Source organism: Xiphophorus hellerii, chromosome 19 (genome assembly GCF_003331165.1).
Source record: "Xiphophorus hellerii strain 12219 chromosome 19, Xiphophorus_hellerii-4.1, whole genome shotgun sequence".
NCBI classification, from domain to species: Eukaryota; Metazoa; Chordata; class Actinopteri; order Cyprinodontiformes; family Poeciliidae; genus Xiphophorus; species Xiphophorus hellerii.
In genome coordinates this window covers 24801019-24818952 of record NC_045690.1, presented here as the reverse complement: position 1 = coordinate 24818952, position 17934 = coordinate 24801019, and the positions used below count along the sequence as shown (strand labels likewise).

At 42.3% G+C, this 17934-nt stretch overlaps 1 protein-coding gene across 1 annotated transcript in view; it reads right to left on the bottom strand.

Annotated features, from left to right (window-relative positions):
* Nucleotides 1-3064: 3064 nt before the first annotated feature.
* The window catches only part of eif2ak3 (eukaryotic translation initiation factor 2-alpha kinase 3), a 39721-nt gene continuing 24851 nt past the window's right edge, over nt 3065-17934 (bottom strand). The window contains exons 8-18 of the mRNA XM_032547063.1: nt 17711-17833; nt 17157-17386; nt 16359-16471; nt 14166-14288; nt 12660-12809; nt 11303-11849; nt 11051-11224; nt 9719-9892; nt 9528-9629; nt 8312-8374; nt 3065-7235 (exon numbers count right to left, since the gene is read on the bottom strand). Of these exons, the coding sequence (XP_032402954.1) occupies nt 7053-7235; nt 8312-8374; nt 9528-9629; nt 9719-9892; nt 11051-11224; nt 11303-11849; nt 12660-12809; nt 14166-14288; nt 16359-16471; nt 17157-17386; nt 17711-17833 (1982 nt within the window). The 3' untranslated portion in view covers nt 3065-7052. The remainder of the gene's footprint in view (nt 7236-8311; nt 8375-9527; nt 9630-9718; nt 9893-11050; nt 11225-11302; nt 11850-12659; nt 12810-14165; nt 14289-16358; nt 16472-17156; nt 17387-17710; nt 17834-17934) is intronic.

Here is a 17934-nt window from a genome sequence, read left to right as displayed (position 1 = left end):
CTTCTGCCTCAAGTCGGCCGGTGTTATCTAATGCCAGAAAACTCTGTCCCTCTGAAACTGTAACCAGACGGGTTCAAAACAGTAACAGTGTACATGTGTTTGTGGTACAAAGGTCAGAAAAAATAAAAATAATAATCTGGCCTGGTGACATCACACAAAAAATGTGGTGACATCACAGTTTTGCAACTTATGTGTGCTCATCAGTGTTGAGTTAGTGCAAGGACAGGCAGACAGGTAGTGATAAGTTAACCGAGAGGCACAGAAACAGTGTCATGTGTGAAGCCCAATCAAAGAAATCAAACGTGGATCAACTTGTTGCACACAGACAAAGAAAGAAATGATGATGACCAGTGCAGTGCTTTGGGATTGATGTAAAATAAGACCTAAAAAACATAGATGTTTAGAGACTAACCTTCACTAAATAATATCTGAGGAAATTGTAGCCAAAAGTTTGGAAATGATCAGTATCGTCGTGGTGCGTCATTGTGAGGATCGGACCCAAATGCAGGCAGAGGTGGCGAGTAGATGGTGGATATTTAATGAGAAAATAACAAAACAATGAGTTACAGAGCAACAGGGAGGACACGGGGAGCGAGAGCAGGAACAAACACGAACCAGGTACAAGGAGGTAACAGAAAAATCCAGTGAGGAATGAAGGAGACTGGAACTGTCAGTGCTGGAACAATGAAATGGGACTGATTGATAACTGGGTGCAGCTGTGAAGGCGGAGGAGAAGGCAGGCTGAGGGAGAGAGAGGGGAAGATGGCACAGTGGAGCCAGGAGAAGCTGGGAAAACATGAATAACTATAACCAACAATAACTAAACAAACAGCAAAAAAGGCTGATCAAAAGAAAAGACTGAAACTAAGGCTAAACAGGGTTAAACAACTCAGGTGGACAAGCAAACAGAACTCATACTTTAAATATACGTACCTAGTTTTGTTCAGAATCTTCACTCTGTAATCTTGGACCCAAAGTCAGTGTTAGACTACAGTTAAACCCTCCTGTGGTCTGGAGCCCAAAGAGTTAACTGCTCTGGATTAAGAAGAAAAATCCCTGCTCAACCTCAGAGACAACATCTGGCCAGACAGAAGACACCTTAACTCCACCATCCATAACTGACTGGGAAAAATCTCAGCGTCAGTCAGGGTTTGGCCCATAGATGAGTTAGTCCAACATGACAGAATGAACTATGGAGGTTAACATGAAGGTCAACATTTTACACTGTAGATTCATTGCATAAATGCTGTTTGATAAGAAAATACAAAATATTTATCCATGCACAGTCATGAGTCTACATATTCATACATTTTGACTTATTTCAGTTTTACTGATTGAGTGACTTAGAGGGTTCTCCTTCATAGATCATGTTTTGGGGAACACCTTGTCAGAAGCTTGAATTTATGTCAGCCTTGCATGAATGACACCAGTAGGGGCCCAGACCCTCACAGTATACTGTAAAAGGGGCTGCCGTAGCATCAGTAATAATTCAAAGAACATTTTCATTTCACTCAGAAGCTTGTTGACTACCGTACCTCATTGTGCAAAGCCAAACAGTCCACAGAGGCTTGACCCCAACCATACGGTTTGTCTGCCAGCTTGCGGAAAGTCGGCTAGTGCTGCTGTGAAGAAGCAGCACTTTTACACTGATTTAGCAAGTAGTAAAGCTTCATAAAGCAGTGGCAGCAATACCTTAAACCACCGTTGCTAAGAAGACATTGGTTTGCAGAGGTTTTTCCAAGTCCAACTCCACCACAGTGGCAATTAACGCCGTGCAGGTCCTCGACTCACAGGGAGATATTTCACCCCTAGCTGGAGAAGCGCTGAGCTTCGTACCTGTGTGGCTAACTTTAAATGCACATGAGCTAGTTTTATCAACACCATTCAGCAATGCCAGGGAACTATCAACCAAGTCTCTGCATGAGAAAGTATTTGGAAGCTGGTGTGCAGGCTCGCCCTCAATCTCCCATTGTTGCTCGATGGTGTTGACCTCATAGAACCTTATAGATAAAGGCAATAAAACAATTTCACACGGAGAAGATATTTGGCACTCTTTCTTCCTTTCATACTGGCTTCAGGGCTGAAAAACAGCGGGCCAACATCCATTGGTGAGTCATTACATGAAAGGCTCACACAGAAAAATTACCCAGTGGCAGGCCGCTGGCTCCACCATGGAGCCTTCACATTGTTTAGAAGCCATTTCTTGTTCTTATTTTGAATGTGTGAAAGAAATTAAACACTAGCTCCATCGGCCATAGAATTTGGCTATTTGACATTTTGAAGATGAATTTGCTTAATGGAAACACGGCAATTCAGAAAAAAAAACTCTCATTCTTCAATAAAAAGTTTTGGCTCTAGGATGAGGTGGTTTTTCTAGCAATATTGATATTGGTTCATGTCACACCACACGAGTCACATGATCGACAACCGGATGTTGCCACTGGCGCAAACCATGAAGAAGAAAACGACAGGAAGTAGTCGGAGGATTATGATGCAGTGTGTTTTTTTTTTGAATGACTTGGTGCGTGAACAAAATTATTCATATGAGATTTGAATTGTGTTTCTCATTTAATGGAAACACGGTAATTGCGGGATTTTATTTTATTTTTTTACATTAGCGGAATATTGACAAAGTTTCATACACATTTGTAATGGATACAAAGCTAGTCATGCTAATCGGGAGAGTGGCGTTAGTTCCTCTTAAGTGATCTGGGTAATAATGTGATATTAGTTGAATTCATTTCTTGCAGACGTTTCAGCTTCAAGTCTTTTTGCAGAGTCTACCAGCTCTGACATCTAAAGACTGAATGTTTTGGGGGGGTTGTTTTGAAAATGTTGTCCATTTTGTTCTTGCAGGACAGCAACGAACATCATTTTTTAGGTCAAATATTATCAGTTGGATTCAGGACACCATAAAGGTAATTTCTGCAGCGCTAATTTCATTAGACAGACATGCTAACAATGGCTCTTGTGCCAAACGCAAGCAAACAGCATGGTTGATATTAGAAGAAAGTACTTCGTCAGAACCTTAACTGGCCAACAAAACTGATGACACACACAACTGTGAAAATTGTATAGAACAGTTTATTAAATTCAGACTTATAAGAAGTCGTATTCCAATGCGCTCCATGGCATGAAGCGCTCAGTGTAACGCCAACCCACAAAGGATTGATCACGCCCACGAAACATAAATAAACCAAATCGACATATTTACAGTTCAACATGGACAGATGGAGAAATGGGATTGGTGCACAGAGACCAAAGCGTCTGCGTGTGCAGGCAGAGGCTCGAGACGCGCAGTGGAAGTGGTTTCCATTCGAACAATTTATCCGAGAAAACTACTCGGGTTTACGGAAAACAAACGAGGACGGAAAACTTAGGATGGGATCACATTTTCTGGGTATGACTGTTAATACACCAAACAGCAATGCTGCAGTCAGTATACAAAGATGATGCGGTATTTTACTAATGTAGTCGAATACAGTTGTGAAGGTTTGTCCCATTATCCAACATGTATTTGGAGCAAAATTCATTCTGGAAACAAAAACTCCTGAGGAATGATTATTCCAAACCCTCTCGTGAAATATAAACCAGCAATCAAAGAGAAAAATTGCAACAATATTTCTTTTTTTTTTTTTTTAAATGTCAGAAAAGGATTAAAGTAACATACAAAAACAACACCAGGAGGGTTTGGTTTTGACGAGGCGAAATCACTTAAAAACCACCCAGCTTCCACTTTTAACAGGGTGGGCCTTGTTTAAATTTGGAAACAGTGATAATTTTACAACTCTGAATCATCTTGTGTAAGCTGACCAGATGAACGAACAAAAAAACCATCAGTTTGACTTCCTCTGTCTGACACAGTCAAGACTAACGTGATCTAAAAACCCTGCAGAATGATAATAATAATAATAATAACAATAATAAAAACTGCACTCATTGTGAAAAAAGAGGTGTTTAGAAAAGTACAATCATAGAAAGCACAACCTACAGCTAACAGTTTGTGTGTGTAGTTCCAAAAATCAGGTCATGTGACTCTTCCAGCGCATTAAAACAAAGGCCATGTGGATTACACAACCGTCATCAGGTCCAGGTCCCCCACAGACACAGCAGAGGGGATAAAACAGTACCAACCAACTCTTTTTATGGAAATGCTGTATTGTTGCGACACAGGAAAGCTGCAGAACTCAACTTCTGTTTTTTTGTGTGTGTTTTTTTTGTAGCGATGCACCGATCTGAGCACAGATTTATTCAGGTTTCTTTTTACGTCATTTATTAAATGCATCAAAACTGCAAAGATTACACTACTTTAGGTTTGTAAATGCATCAACTAACATTTATCCTCATTTTTGAAGTGCAATATGAAAAATTAATCAAAATCGAATGAAGGTCATAAACATACGCTTCAATTAATAAATGGGGACTATCCTTCATTTTCTGTTGAATTTAAACTCCATTACTTTGCCCTATATTTTATATCAGGTCAATTTTCAGTCTTTATTGAAAGTAACGGATCAAAAGCATTTTAGCCACACGTCAGTAAAAATGACTATCATGATGCTAGTTGTTGTTAGCCATAAGTTAGTTGTTTTAAAGTTTGATTTAAAACAACTAACTCCACTATTTTCCCCCATATTTTATATCAGGTCAGTGTTCACTCTGTATGAACGTCAAATATTACATTTCGGAAAGACGTTGCAGCCAAGTGTGGAATTCAAGTTGGACATCAGTTGGAGTTGCTAATTGTCATGATGCTAGCTATAGTTAGCCCCTATACGCTAATAATGTATTTTTCTGTTAGATTGAAAACAACCACCTCCGTTGTTTTCTCGTGTATGTTATATCTGATCAGTGCTCAGTCTATATTGAAAGTAAAAAAGATCAGATTTAGGAAAGACGTTAAAGCTAAGTGTGACATGTGCAACTACAGCTAGCTACGCAGGCTAGCTGTAGATAGCTGTAAATGCTAATAATGTATTTTTCCTCCATTTGATGCACTTAAACAGTACAGGTACATGTTTACAAGTTGTTCAAATTTATAGTAAATATGCTATGAGCTTAATGAGATCCAAAATTTCATGTGGTCTTCATCAGAAGGTTTTATTTGGATTTTAGGCTGAGTTATCGTTGTATTTTTGACTGTGAACTTGGAAAATCTGATTTTGGAATACAAAGTGTACCCATCAGCAGCTCCTACACATCAGACCTTTTCAAAATGGGGATTGGTTGGTCAGACATTTTTGTTCCAGCGGGCAAATTTAAAAGGCGGGTACATGTTGACGTCATTTTGGCAGGCCACTATTTTCACAGCTGAAAACGTTCGCTACAAAACGGGCTAAACAAAAGTCAATGACCAGAAGTCATTGAAGTCTAGCTCTGTTGTAGCAGCCGAACCTCGAAACGCTTCACCGATACTGGAAATGACAAACCTTAGGTCTTCTTCACACAGTAACAACATCCACACTGAGAACTGTTATCAGTAGCTGACAATTCTTGTGTATGGTGTGTTCAAACATCGGAAGAATACCAGATGTTTGAGATTTGTATTTGCCCGTCGAACTGAAAATTCTCAGTGCATCTCTACAAAAAACAAACAAACAATTTCCTTTATTACTGTAACCATAAAAAAGTTTTAGTTTTGTGCGTTTCAGGGGGGGGAATCGCCAGCAGAAGGCTGTTGAATCATCCATAATCAGAGGTGTGTTATTGGTTGCAGAAAAGTACACTTAGCTGTCTTTCCAAATGGCACTCCGGGTCCTGCAAGCTCCCCTCTGGTGTTTTTTTTTCTTCTCGTTCCAAAGCAAGGCAACGCTCTCCACTTGGTTCCCCAAAAACATGTGAAAACAAACACTGAGAATAATTTCATAGAGGTGACCACCGTGGTCTCGTCTCCAGGCGGGGGGGTCACACTGTAACATTCAGCTATCCATTAACGGCAAAGAGCGAACCTCCTCTTTGTTTTCGTCTCTCACAGTATATCACACTATCTTACAGGTCAATATGAAAAAAAAAAAAAAAGCCTTTTACAAGCAATGATATTACGATATGTACAACATTGGTCAAACTTATCTTAACCAAAGGGGGGGGGAAAAGGGGTATAAACAAAGTTTTGCCCTCAACTATGTACAAATGGAAAAGAAGAGGTGCTAGAAAAGGATTGAGCACCTCGGGAGTTAATCTGGAAAATTTATACAGAGAGAAAAGTACTGGCTTTAAGATAAAAACAACAACCTCACATTCATTCTTTCACGTTCCCGTCTGATACATGCAAAACGACACGAGGGTTAGCGCTAGCATTCAGCCTGAGAGGGCAGACGGCCCCTTTCTAAAGGTAAGTCACATCTGGCGGACGGGACTTAAACTCCTCTCTATGCAATACATCATCTCTTATTAAAAAAAATTATTATGAAAAAAAGATGGTTGTCTTCTTTTTTTTATGTTTTCTTTTTTTTTTTTGGTCTTCCAAATCAGGCAGGTTGTGTGTGGGAACACCACTCGGTGTTCGCACGAGCATCAAAGGCCCCTTCGGAGTGAGGAGTGTCCCCTTGGTTCTTCATACCTGAGGCGTAGCGGTGTGGGATTGAACACTGGCTCAACGTTGGGAGCGAGCAGCACGTTTTGACCGGATCTATTTGTTTTTTGTTTTTTTTTTAGCATCAGTGTCGAGGATGATTTTGTTAAGAGTGAGAAAAGAGGCCGTTTCTAGAGACAGATCAGAGGTAAACGCTGCAGAGAAATCGCTGGGCAGGTTTACACACAGCTGGCAGAGAGCAGGATAAAAAAAAAAAGAAAAAAAAAGAACCTGCCCTTCGTTTCATTGAAATAACCACAAGAAAAATGCTTTTGAAAGAAACTTTCCCCCGTTTTAAAGGGTGAAAGCTGGGTAGTATAACGCTGCATGAACGATCAATGCCACGGTGTTTGTCTAGAGTTAACTGTGCGGGATATAGTCCACGTCTAAAAAGTTTTTTGTTGCTATTCTCTGATGGCGATGTGACCGGACAGGGCAGGGTGGGGCTTCTCGTATCGGGCAGTCGTCGCACGCAGCGTTTTCAGCTGGAGGACGCCTGGCGTGCGGGGCGGCCCATGGAGGAGGAGCTGTAGGTGCGGGAGCGCTGCCTGACGGCGAGCCGGCACGGCAGCGCCAGCTCCTGGAACAGGGACATGGCAGTGATGTCGGCCGCCTCGGGACGCTCGCCGGGGCTCAGAGACAACATGCTGCGCACCATGATCAGCTGTTAACAGAGAGGCATGTTTGGTTTGTGAGACATCAATGCAGTCGAGAATGCAGTTGGGCGAGTTGTTTGGCTAGTACAGAGTGGCGGCATTTTAAAGAGTCCGAGAGTCACAGGTTGTGCTCCAGGATTATGTTAATCTCATTACAACGTAAACAGCTCCGCTAAGCAGCAACTGTAACACTCACAGGGTGAGTCAGTGTCTGATTTAACAAGAAAAACAACTTGGGCTCAAACGATTGATCACAATTAATCGAATATTTAAACAATCATCAACTAATTCAGTAATCAATCAATTGTTAAATGGAGCATGTACTCCAAAAAAGGGCATCTGATGAAGCCACAGTCAGAGAAGAAATTAAGCCAAAACTGTTAAAAAAAAAGTATATTTTGCATTTAAGATAAATAAAAATCTCCTATTAAGCACCTTCTATTATCCAATTGTTAAAAAATAATCAAATGATCAGCCCTACACTGTACTGATGTCAAGTCAAGCAAAAAGGACAGAATTTTTCTCAAGTTGAGTTTTTTCCTAACTGCAGATTCATCCTTTGGAATGATGTCACTGCATTTTAGGCAATAAAATGTTTGTTTTTGTTCCCCATTTCAAAAACAAAAATACTAATAATAGTAGAAAAGCAAGTATTTTTACTGTATTTATGATATTAGTATGGAACAACCTTAAGTGGTTAAATTTAAAATCCAATGAACCGATTAATTGTTGATTAATCGATTACTAAAAACCGTTGGCTGCAGCCCCGCAAACAACATGTTGAGTTTATATTAAGAACACATTAAAGTTATGAATTTCCCTTCATATTGAACAAAAGCATCACATTTGAAAGATTTTATGCTCTTCTAAATCTGATGCGACATTCAGAGCTTTAGGCGATAAATTAATCCAAAACCACATCATAGTTGGAATAGTGTGGACGGGTCATTTACATCTACTCTCTGATAATATTACAGGGGAAAAAAAATACTGAAAAAATTGTAATCAAAGCTTCCATAGAAATCGACGAATACAGATGTTAGTTGTATTTGTAGCCACTAGGTGGCAGCAGATGACCACTCACCTCCTCAGCGTTGTTTCTGGAGAAAAGCTCTGGGAAGCGCAGAGCTCTCACCTCGGTGAGCGTCTGAAAGGAGGAAGGTAAACACTTGTGAGTGATTTAGCAACAGTTCATTCTGTGGACTTTTCATCATGTTTGAATCACAAACTTTAATTTGTGATTCAAACCATAACAGCTAAGTAGGAGGGAATCATCTAAAGGGTGGTGAAGAGTTGCAATTAGTCACTACATGTCTAGAGATTGAAATGTTTGCCTCTCTTTTTTGCAAAGTAGTTGATTGAGTTTATTGATTGGCTAATGTTTAATTGATAAGCAGCAATTTTGTTAAAGTTTTTTTCTCATATCCAGAAGGCCGACTGTCATGATATGCTGAAATTAAAAAAGAAGCAGCACATGATTATATTTTAACATTTTTTGTGAAAGCTGCATTAAATGTTGATTGAATAAACAAACAATTGTAGCTTTATCACATTATTAAACTTATTTAGACAGATGACAAACATCCTAATAAAATACCCTGAAGTTTGTTACTGCGACATGGTAAAATGTCAAAAAGTTTAAAGGGGCGGTACTGTGATTGTGACATTTTATAGCACAATCAAGTAACAATGTTAACTTCTTTTTTTTTTTTTTAAATGCTGTCGATATCAAATAAGACTTAAATGAGACATGACGTTGTAATTTAACGCCTTGAAATTGGGCCTTTGTCTCTTTAAGAAACTCCTGCTCTTTATGAAGCTCCGCCTTCAGGAAGTCATCATAACATGGCTCCTTTATTTAACAATCTTTTTACCAGCGTTGCTCTGAGAAGTAACTCCTGTAATGAGCTCCAGAGATGTCCAGTTCCACCAGGTGTTTGCTAATTGCTGCTAGCTAGTCTGAAGGAGCTGAGTGGGGGAGAGCTGCTCTATGAGGCAGAAGCTTGAAAGCTTACTGAGGAGGAGATGAGCCTCAAAGGCGGTGTTAGGTCCAACCAGGTGCCTTACACAGCTGAATGGTTGCCATGGAGACTAAAGGATTTCTTCATACTTTAAAATTTGCCTTAAAAGAACCATGGCAACACTCCAGATATGTTTTTGATGAGGGAATAACATTATAACCTGATATAAAGCTCAAAAAAGTCGATTTTACATGATACTGCCCCTTTAATAAGTAAAGAATATTTCTTCAAGGCTCAAAATCAGGAGATAATTAGAGGTCTGTGTGTTTGCTGACTCACCCTCACTCTCTCCATCTGGGTCCTGAAGGGGTACAGCAGCTCGAACAGGATCAGCCCCAGCGAGTAGATGTCCACCTTGTGAGAGTACGAGTTACCGGAGAGCTGTGGGGCAGAGCAGACACGGCGGCGTCAGTCTCGTGGTCGTGTTCTGCAACAGAGTCACTTCTGCAGCAGCGTTCGTTTTCCTTCACCTGCTCCGGGCTCATATAGAGCTTGGTGCCGACCTGGCCCGTGTGCCGGGTGAGGAGCGGGGCGGGGGTCAAGGCGCTGGGCTCGTCCTCGTCGTCCTCCTGGTCCATGGCGGTCACCAGGCCGAAGTCCCCCACCTTCACCACGTCGTCCATGGTGAAGAAGATGTTGGAAGGCTGGAGGGAGCAGAGGACAAGTTGAGTTGATTTGTGCAGCACATGTCAGCCACCAGGCAGTTCAGAGCGATTTAAATAATGAAAACATCAGCCAATTCTAAAACATCCTATTGCGTCAAAAGCATGAAAGTTATCAAGCAAATAAACATTAAATATGTTGATCAATGTTCCAGGTATTATTAATCAAAAGCACCTCTAAACAGGTGGTGGGGTTTTTAGCTTTCATCTATATGAACTCAGTGTTTTCACTGTTTTTGCAGTTGTCTGGAAATTTTCTCTTGACGTGTGGTTCATAGAAGCTGAATGCTGCTTCTCTGTGTTTGGTTCTGGTTCTGGTTCCGGGGGTGCAGAGCAGAACCAGAACCAGAAGACCTGAGTGGCATGTTTCCAGAAAGCAAATTTATTTTCGAAATGTCAAATTGCATGACGACAAGGTCCGTGGGAACACAGCTAATGAACGACCAGGGCAGTCTCAATACTGTGGTGGGCATGGCAACATGACATAAAGACATCAAAGTGGTTGGTTATCATTAGGAAGGTATTGATTAGTTTTCAATAGGTTGGCTGATGAATGGACAGTTGAAGATTGGCCTGTATTTCTGCAGTAGTGATTTATCCAGACTGTTCTCTTTTTGTCAGAGGTTTACAGGGTTTCCCACAGGAAACTTGCTAAGCCTGGTGGTTGGAACGCTAGCGCAGTCATTCCACCACGTTTTTGAATAAAAAACTATTTAAATTTGGCAGGAAATTTGAAAATATAACTAGGTAACTCTGTGTTATTGGAAGATATTACTAGCACAAACCTAAACACCAACTCTAAAGTCTTAAAAAGGGTGAACAAAGAAAACATTGGTTTAGTCATTTCATCCTAATTAAAGTGCCCAAAATTTCTCGATCCTTTATCCGTGACTTGTCACTTTACTGGCTGAAGTTGTTAGTATGTAGACCAGTAAAGTTTGGCAGTGGTTACAGAAACTGGTGTATAAAAAAAACTTATAATAAATAAACAAACAATTCTTAGCCTGGTGGGGGCGCAAGTAAAGCCTAGAGGCCCGTCAGGCTTATAAAATCCTGGGAGAAATCCTGGGTTTAGGAACTGCTGACACACAGGATGCATACCATTTCTTCCTCCATAGTATAGGTTTTGCGTGGCTTTACCTTCAGGTCTCTGTGCATCAGGCCCTTGGTGTGCAGGAAGTCGACAGCCTCTGCGATCTGCAGGAAGATGTCCAGACACTGGTTGAGCTCCCTCTGGTCCGGGAGGCACCGCTGAGCCATCCAGTCCTTCAGGTTCTCCTTCCGACAGAGCTGCATCTGGATGTACAGGTACACCTGCAGGAAGGACGCCGTGTTCAAGGACAATCTGACAAGAGGACGACCGAGTGTTTGAGCTGGTTGCTTGGTAATAACCTTTGGGGAAGGCTGGAAGCGCTGGATCGGTTGTGTGGCTGGGAGAGCCAGGGTGAGCGAGGTCGGTCGAGGAGGACTGGAGGAAGCCGGCGGCGCAGCCTCCTCCTGCCTGCTGTGAGAAGAAGAAGAACTCTTCTTCTCTGTGAGCGTTCCGGGACCGGGGGCGCTCGTGCCCGAGTCCGTGTCGGCGTCGGCATCCCGATCGCAGCCGGAGTCCTCGAAGACGATGTCGAAGGAGGAGGAGGTGCAGTCGCTGGGGCCGCGGGGCGGGCACAGCTCGAAGGAGTTGGGGGTGTCGGAGGCGTCGGGGTCGGCTTGGCTGTCCCGCTCGGACATCAGGCTGTCGTGGCCCGGCAGCGGCTGGAAGGACAGGTCGCCGTCTCCGTCGTCGGCGCTGAAGCCGGCGTTGCTGTTGGAGAGGAGCGCCTGAGCGCTGACGGATGTGTCTCCGTCTGGACCGGACGCGGGGGACACGGAGCTGGACACGGGGACTTTGACCGACAGCACCTCCATGTGGTCAGGGATGCTCATTGGCCAGTCAGTGGTACTGGAAGAGGAAGAGTTATTATTACTACAGGTAGGCTGGAAGACTGGATTTCATTCTGAGGGATTATTAATGGTGACTTGCTGAACTACAGGACAGGATCATTTGAAACCAGCTGGAAATACAATGTTTACCAGGAATTTACAGATAAATATGCAATGGGATAAAACTTTATTACAGAGTGGAAAACATACAGGAAGGTAGCGGGAAAGAAGAAAAAACTAAAAGGAAGGAAAGAAGAAATGTAAGGCAGATAGAAGGAAACAAAGAGTAGAAACAAGGAAGGAAGAATGGAAAGACTACAAGGATGGACACAAGTATTGAAGAAAAGGATTAGAGAAAGCAGGATTAAAGGAAAAATGAAAAAGAAAGCAGGAAAATCAAAGGAAAGGAGGAATGAAGAAAAGACAAAAATGAAAAAGGAAGGAAAGACAATGAAATGATGGAAAGAATGAAGGAAAAGGGACAGATCAAAAGATAGACTGAAAATAAAAATGGAAGAAAAGAGGGAAGAAAGTTTTGAAGGACAGAAAGAGGGTAAAAAGGAAGAGAGAAATGGGGGAAGCAAGGGAGGAAGAAAAGAAATAACAAAAATGAAATAGGAACAAAGTTCTTAAAAAATTAGCGAAGGAAGGAAGGAAAGAGAAGACGGAGAGATGGACATAAAATAACAAACAAAGCTCAAAAACAGAAATATTTTCCAAACTCTTTTTTTTTTTTTTCTATGCTAAACCCATATATCCGGACAACACTCAACTCGAACCTTCCCAGACAGCATGTGACCCCAGTGACCCCCTGACCCTGCCCTCTAACCTGGCGTCCTTGTGCCACCTCCGGTCCATCTCCTCCTGCCAGCCCTCGGGGGGGCTCTCCTGCCAGGCGTTGAAGTAGCGGATGATCCCTGGATGCTCCAGCTTAGCCAGGGCCTTCACCTCTCGCATCACCTTCTCCCGGGCCAGCTCCCTGGACCACACACACACACAAACACACACACACACACCACAAGGCTGAAAAACATCCAGCTTTCACACTGAAAGCGCTGGATCGCGCTACTGCGCTAAAAACTATTTGTGACATCGCAATAAAACAGTAAAACTGAAAGTAAAGCTAATTTTTATACTGCAAGAGTTTTAACAGCACCTGGGTGTTGCTACGGATACATTCTCCTCTGAAAGCATGGGAGCTGTAAGGGTATTTTCTTTATTTTAGTTGCAGATTGTAAATATTTAGGTTTGACATCAACAGCTGGACATGAAACAAAGGTCGACTTTTCATGCCACATTTTTATGTTAATTAAGGAACCAAAACCTTTTTTCTTAATCCTTAATCATGGGAGACTTGTGTAAACATTGATCAACCTGACCCACCGATGTCATCTACCTCTGAAAATCAGAAGCAGCTACATTTAGCGACTTTTCAGACAAAAAAAAAAAAAGGTTGGAATCAGCAGGTCAGGATTTCTAACGGCGTCGTCTATGAGCCAATCGTCTCTTTCTCCGAACATGAACCGTTCTGTCCCTTTGGTAACGCTTCAACTTTGTCTCATTAGTCCATCAAACTTTGTCCTTGAGGCTTCAGGCTTCTCTCTCCTTCTTGGTTTTAGTCGTTTTACTCTGGCCTTCCAAATGACTTCTGGTGTTTGTCATCTTCAAACAGTAGACTCTGCAACTAATACCTCCACACCTGTCCTACAGTGGTTTCCGTCATCTGCCGCTGATGTTTTAATTGGTCTATCGCTTCTTTTCTCTTACGTACTTTCCTAACAATATTGCGGCTATTGCCAGTTTTTGTGCAATATCTCTAATTTTTCATCTTCTCTTCCGTTTTGAATTGCTATTGGCTGTTTATCCCTCAAACACAATCTGGTTTTCTTTTTGGATGCAACTGTACACCATAAATACAGTCTACAAATGCAAAACCAAAATGAGAATAAGACATTCTGCTGTATTTTTTGTGTTTAAATGATCATGGCAAGAGGCCCAAAGGGGCAACAACAAACAATTTTCACTCACACATCTCATTACTAGTATTTGCAGCCAAAGCCAGAAATAGAGAAATTGCCTTCACGGTTGCAATACTTTTTTGGGGGGAGCAGTACAGATTGGTCCGCAAGTGTTAAGAGAAGCAACATTAAATATCCATGCTTGGGCGTATAAATAATAAATGCACCACTAATATTGGTTTCAAAACGCCAGTTAAGCGTTTGTGTGGTTTTCTGTGTTTAATAAGTAGGCCACAGCTTACATAACCGGCTGTAAAGGAAACAGAGCCGGTAGCCCCCAGCAAGGAAGCGTGCTTTAGCCGGGCGAGAGGCGCTACCTGTTGGGCAGGCGGATCCTTTTGATGGCGTAGTTGCAGTCGTCCACCTTGTTGCGAGCTTCAAAGACGACGCCGAAGCCCCCACGGCCGAGGCACTGCACGGGCTCGAAGTCAGTTAGGTACCTGGGAGGCAGGAGGGAGGGAGAGAGATACACGCTGGTTATCCCTGGGCAAGGAAGAATCACGCAGACTTCACAGTGTTCAAAAGAACTTTGGAGAATTCAAGATAAAATACAGAAAATATTCACTTGCTAGAATTTGATTACTGAGGTTTTCATCATCCATTCAAAATTAGAGAGGCTGCATAAAGTTACAGGGTCTCTACAGGCTTCAGAGACAAATTCAAGACTTTTTAAGGCCTTTATAATGGAAGGCTGAATGAAATTTCTGACTGAAAAAATATATACAGTACAGACCAAAAGTTTGGACACACCTTTTAATTCAATGAGTTTCCTTTATTTTCATGACTATTGACATTGCAGATTCACACTGAAGGCATCAAAACTATGAATAACACATGTGGAAATATGCACTAAACAAAAAAGTGTAAAACACCTGAAAATAGCCCTTATATTCTAGTTTCTTCAAAGTAGCAACCTTTTGCTGTGATTACTGCTTTGCGCACACACTGCATTTTCTTGATGAGCTTCTAGAGGTAGTCACCTGAAATGGTTTTCACTTCATAGGTCAACCTGCCCTGTCAGGTTAATAAGTGGGATTTCTTGCCTTATAAATAGTCATGAAAATAAAGAAAACCCATTGAATTAGAAGGTGTGTCCAAACTTTTGGTCTGTACTGTATAAATATATGGAATGATTTCAGGATTGGGCTGGCAACAGAAGTAAGGCAGTGGTAATAAAAAAATGTTGTCCGGCCAACTGGCGATACATTTACACTTCCCCATGCTAGAGAAAAGAAAGCTAGCAAGCTAGCAAGGGTGTGTTAGCAGCCAGTTACCGACCGCCTCAAAGCGCACAATGTATTTAAGATGTCTGTGTGTGACTCAAACTTTTGCCTGACAGAAAAGTCCCGCAAGAAAAAAAAAGAACTACATACAACATTGAATAATCCTTGACAACAAAATTTAAGACCCGTGATTAACATACTTAGGACGGTGAAGAGTTCTTCAAAATTAATTTAAGACTTTTTAAGGATGTGCTACAGTGACATAATCCTCAGTTATGTCACTGCAGGAGCCTGAATAACATTAGAAACTCAAGCAGAAAATAATTCATTTGTGAAAATTACTTGCCCACTTTTTAGACAGGATTTGGAATCATTAAAAAAATAAATACTTGATGTTGGGACATCATTTTGGCCCGTTCAGATCTGCACTGGACAGACGGACAGTACTTTAATTTGTCATTAATTATCTTTTGTGGGGCTTAGAAATTTTTTTTTAAAAAAGTTAGATAAAAGTGTCCTTTTTTTAAACAATCTTTCTTTCATCCATGTTTCAAATTCAGGGGACTGAACCTATGAATAAACACTGGATCCTGCTATTGCACTGTAGAATTAGCGTGCATGAACACGGCCTCATGAATCATTACCACAATGACTACTGCAGCCAAATCTAAAGGAGTTTTTGATAAACGAGGCGCAGCGCTTGGGAAGGCATATTCAGACCTGGCTGCACCCTGGAAAAGCATCTCTGCTCCGGCTCAACACGGAACTCGGAGGCTAAAGTGTGGGAGCAGCAGCTGTCACTTTTAGCTCGGAAACGTTCTGGAGCTAAATTAATCTATCAACCAGAGCAGCAGCTTTAAGGAACAGATGCAGGTTTTAGGGTGGATTTATCTCCACAAACATCAGATCAGCAAGAAGAAGTGAGAAACTTCTGAAAGTGTTCAGACGGTGATGAAATGTGACCCCGCGACAGATGGAAGCTAGGCGGAGCCGCCGCTGCGAGGAGAGGTGCAAAGGTCACTCTGATTTGACGGCAAACAGACGAGACACCCAATCGCACATTACCACGACTCCTATCTCCCCATCTCTGCCTTGTCCTATCAAGGCAGGCTGGAAGACCAGTGGTCACCATGGTAACAGCGCTCAATCTGTAGCTACACCTTAAACGAGTGAGGCTCTGGAAATGCGAGGATAATAAGTCGTGGAACAGCAGAGGGAGCCGGGAGAAGTTCAGACAGAAAAGACAAATGGGTCCGGCGCTCCTCTGTGGGGCAGTTAGTGGAGTACCTGGACACATATTCGCTGAAGCGGTTCTCCACGGCAACCGGCTCTTTGGACTCGACGACTTCAAGGTCAAACTTGCTGTCGGTCTGGCACTGCGTCTCGGACTCTTTCCGTTGCTGCAACGGACACACAGATGACGGCAAAAACATGTCAAACACACACACATACACCGCCACACACACCTAGGGGCAAAAACACCCACTTTCAGCTACTTAAAGGTGCAGTATGTAAAGTTTACAAAAAATATTTTTTACATATTTGTTGAAATCGTCATTATGTTGTGACAGTGTGTTATGAGACAGATAATCTGTGGAAAAAACACAATCTCCTCTCCTTTCTCCAAGCACCATCTAAGAACAACCAATCAGGAGGCAGGCCTTAGCGCTGTCAATCACCCCTGATCTGCTCTCTGCTAAGTTGCAGATACCACAGCCTGCTGCGAATGCTAAAGCTAGTTAGCATGGCAACCAATGACAGCAGATAAACGGTTTTCCCGTACCGGTAAGTTGCTTTTCCACCATTAGCACATTTATCAGTGAGTACACATGATTGATTGATTGACAGCGCTAAGACCTTCCTCCTGTCTCTGATTGGTTGTATTTGGTCGGGAGCGGTGCGTTTCCTCAGATGGCAATAGTAACTCAAGGAGGAGGTGGAGGAGATTGATCTTTTCACAGATTATCTGTCTCTCTCTCTCTCTCAACATAGTGACCATTTTAACAATAATGTAAAAAACTTTTTTTTTTTAAATTAAAAGTTACACACTGCAGTTTTAACAGCAGTCAGGGCGTGAACTCTTACCCTGACGTAGGCCACAGGGGCAGGCGGGTGGAAGAACCTGCGGACGACGTAGGTGGTGGCAGCGATGCAGAAGACGATGGTGCCGAGGATTTCCTTCCACCAGGGCAGCAGCAGCACAGGGTCCTTCCTCCTGCGGTTGTCCGAGCCCGCCTCATTTCTCTTTATCAGACTGATGGCACTTTCACGTTTCTCCCGGTAATTCTTGCTGTAGGGGAAGTAGTAACCGTTGTCTGCGGCGACAAGACGGAGACGGAAGTCAGACGGGTATCAATTCGATTCATCTGCACCTGGCACATGCAGCCTCTCGCAAATTAGTTGGTGCATAATTGTAAAACTGAGGGACAATAACAGAAGTCTGAAAACATTTATCCGTCTGCTTTGTTGAACCCCTTTACGTTGCAGCTACCACACTTTCACATTGCTTGGGTTGGCATTCTGCTAAAACACAGGTGGTTGTAGCAAAACTAAGCAAGAAAATGTGGAAAGGGTTTGAAAATTTCTGCTGAAGCAACATGCAGGGCTACATCATGTTTAGGGAGTGACGCGGCCTTTACCGTAAGGATACTGAAGAACGGACAAGGCGCCGTTGCTGTATTCGTCGTGGGAATACTTGTCGTTACTCAGACACTTGTCAAATTCATCAGAGCCCACCAGCGCCGGAGTCCGAGACGGGGACTCTACAAGGACGAGATGAAGAAACTCCTTGGAAATCAATTTTGAAAAGAAAAACAAAAAAAAAACCACAATACATCGTCCATAGGGTAAAAGCTTAGGGCCT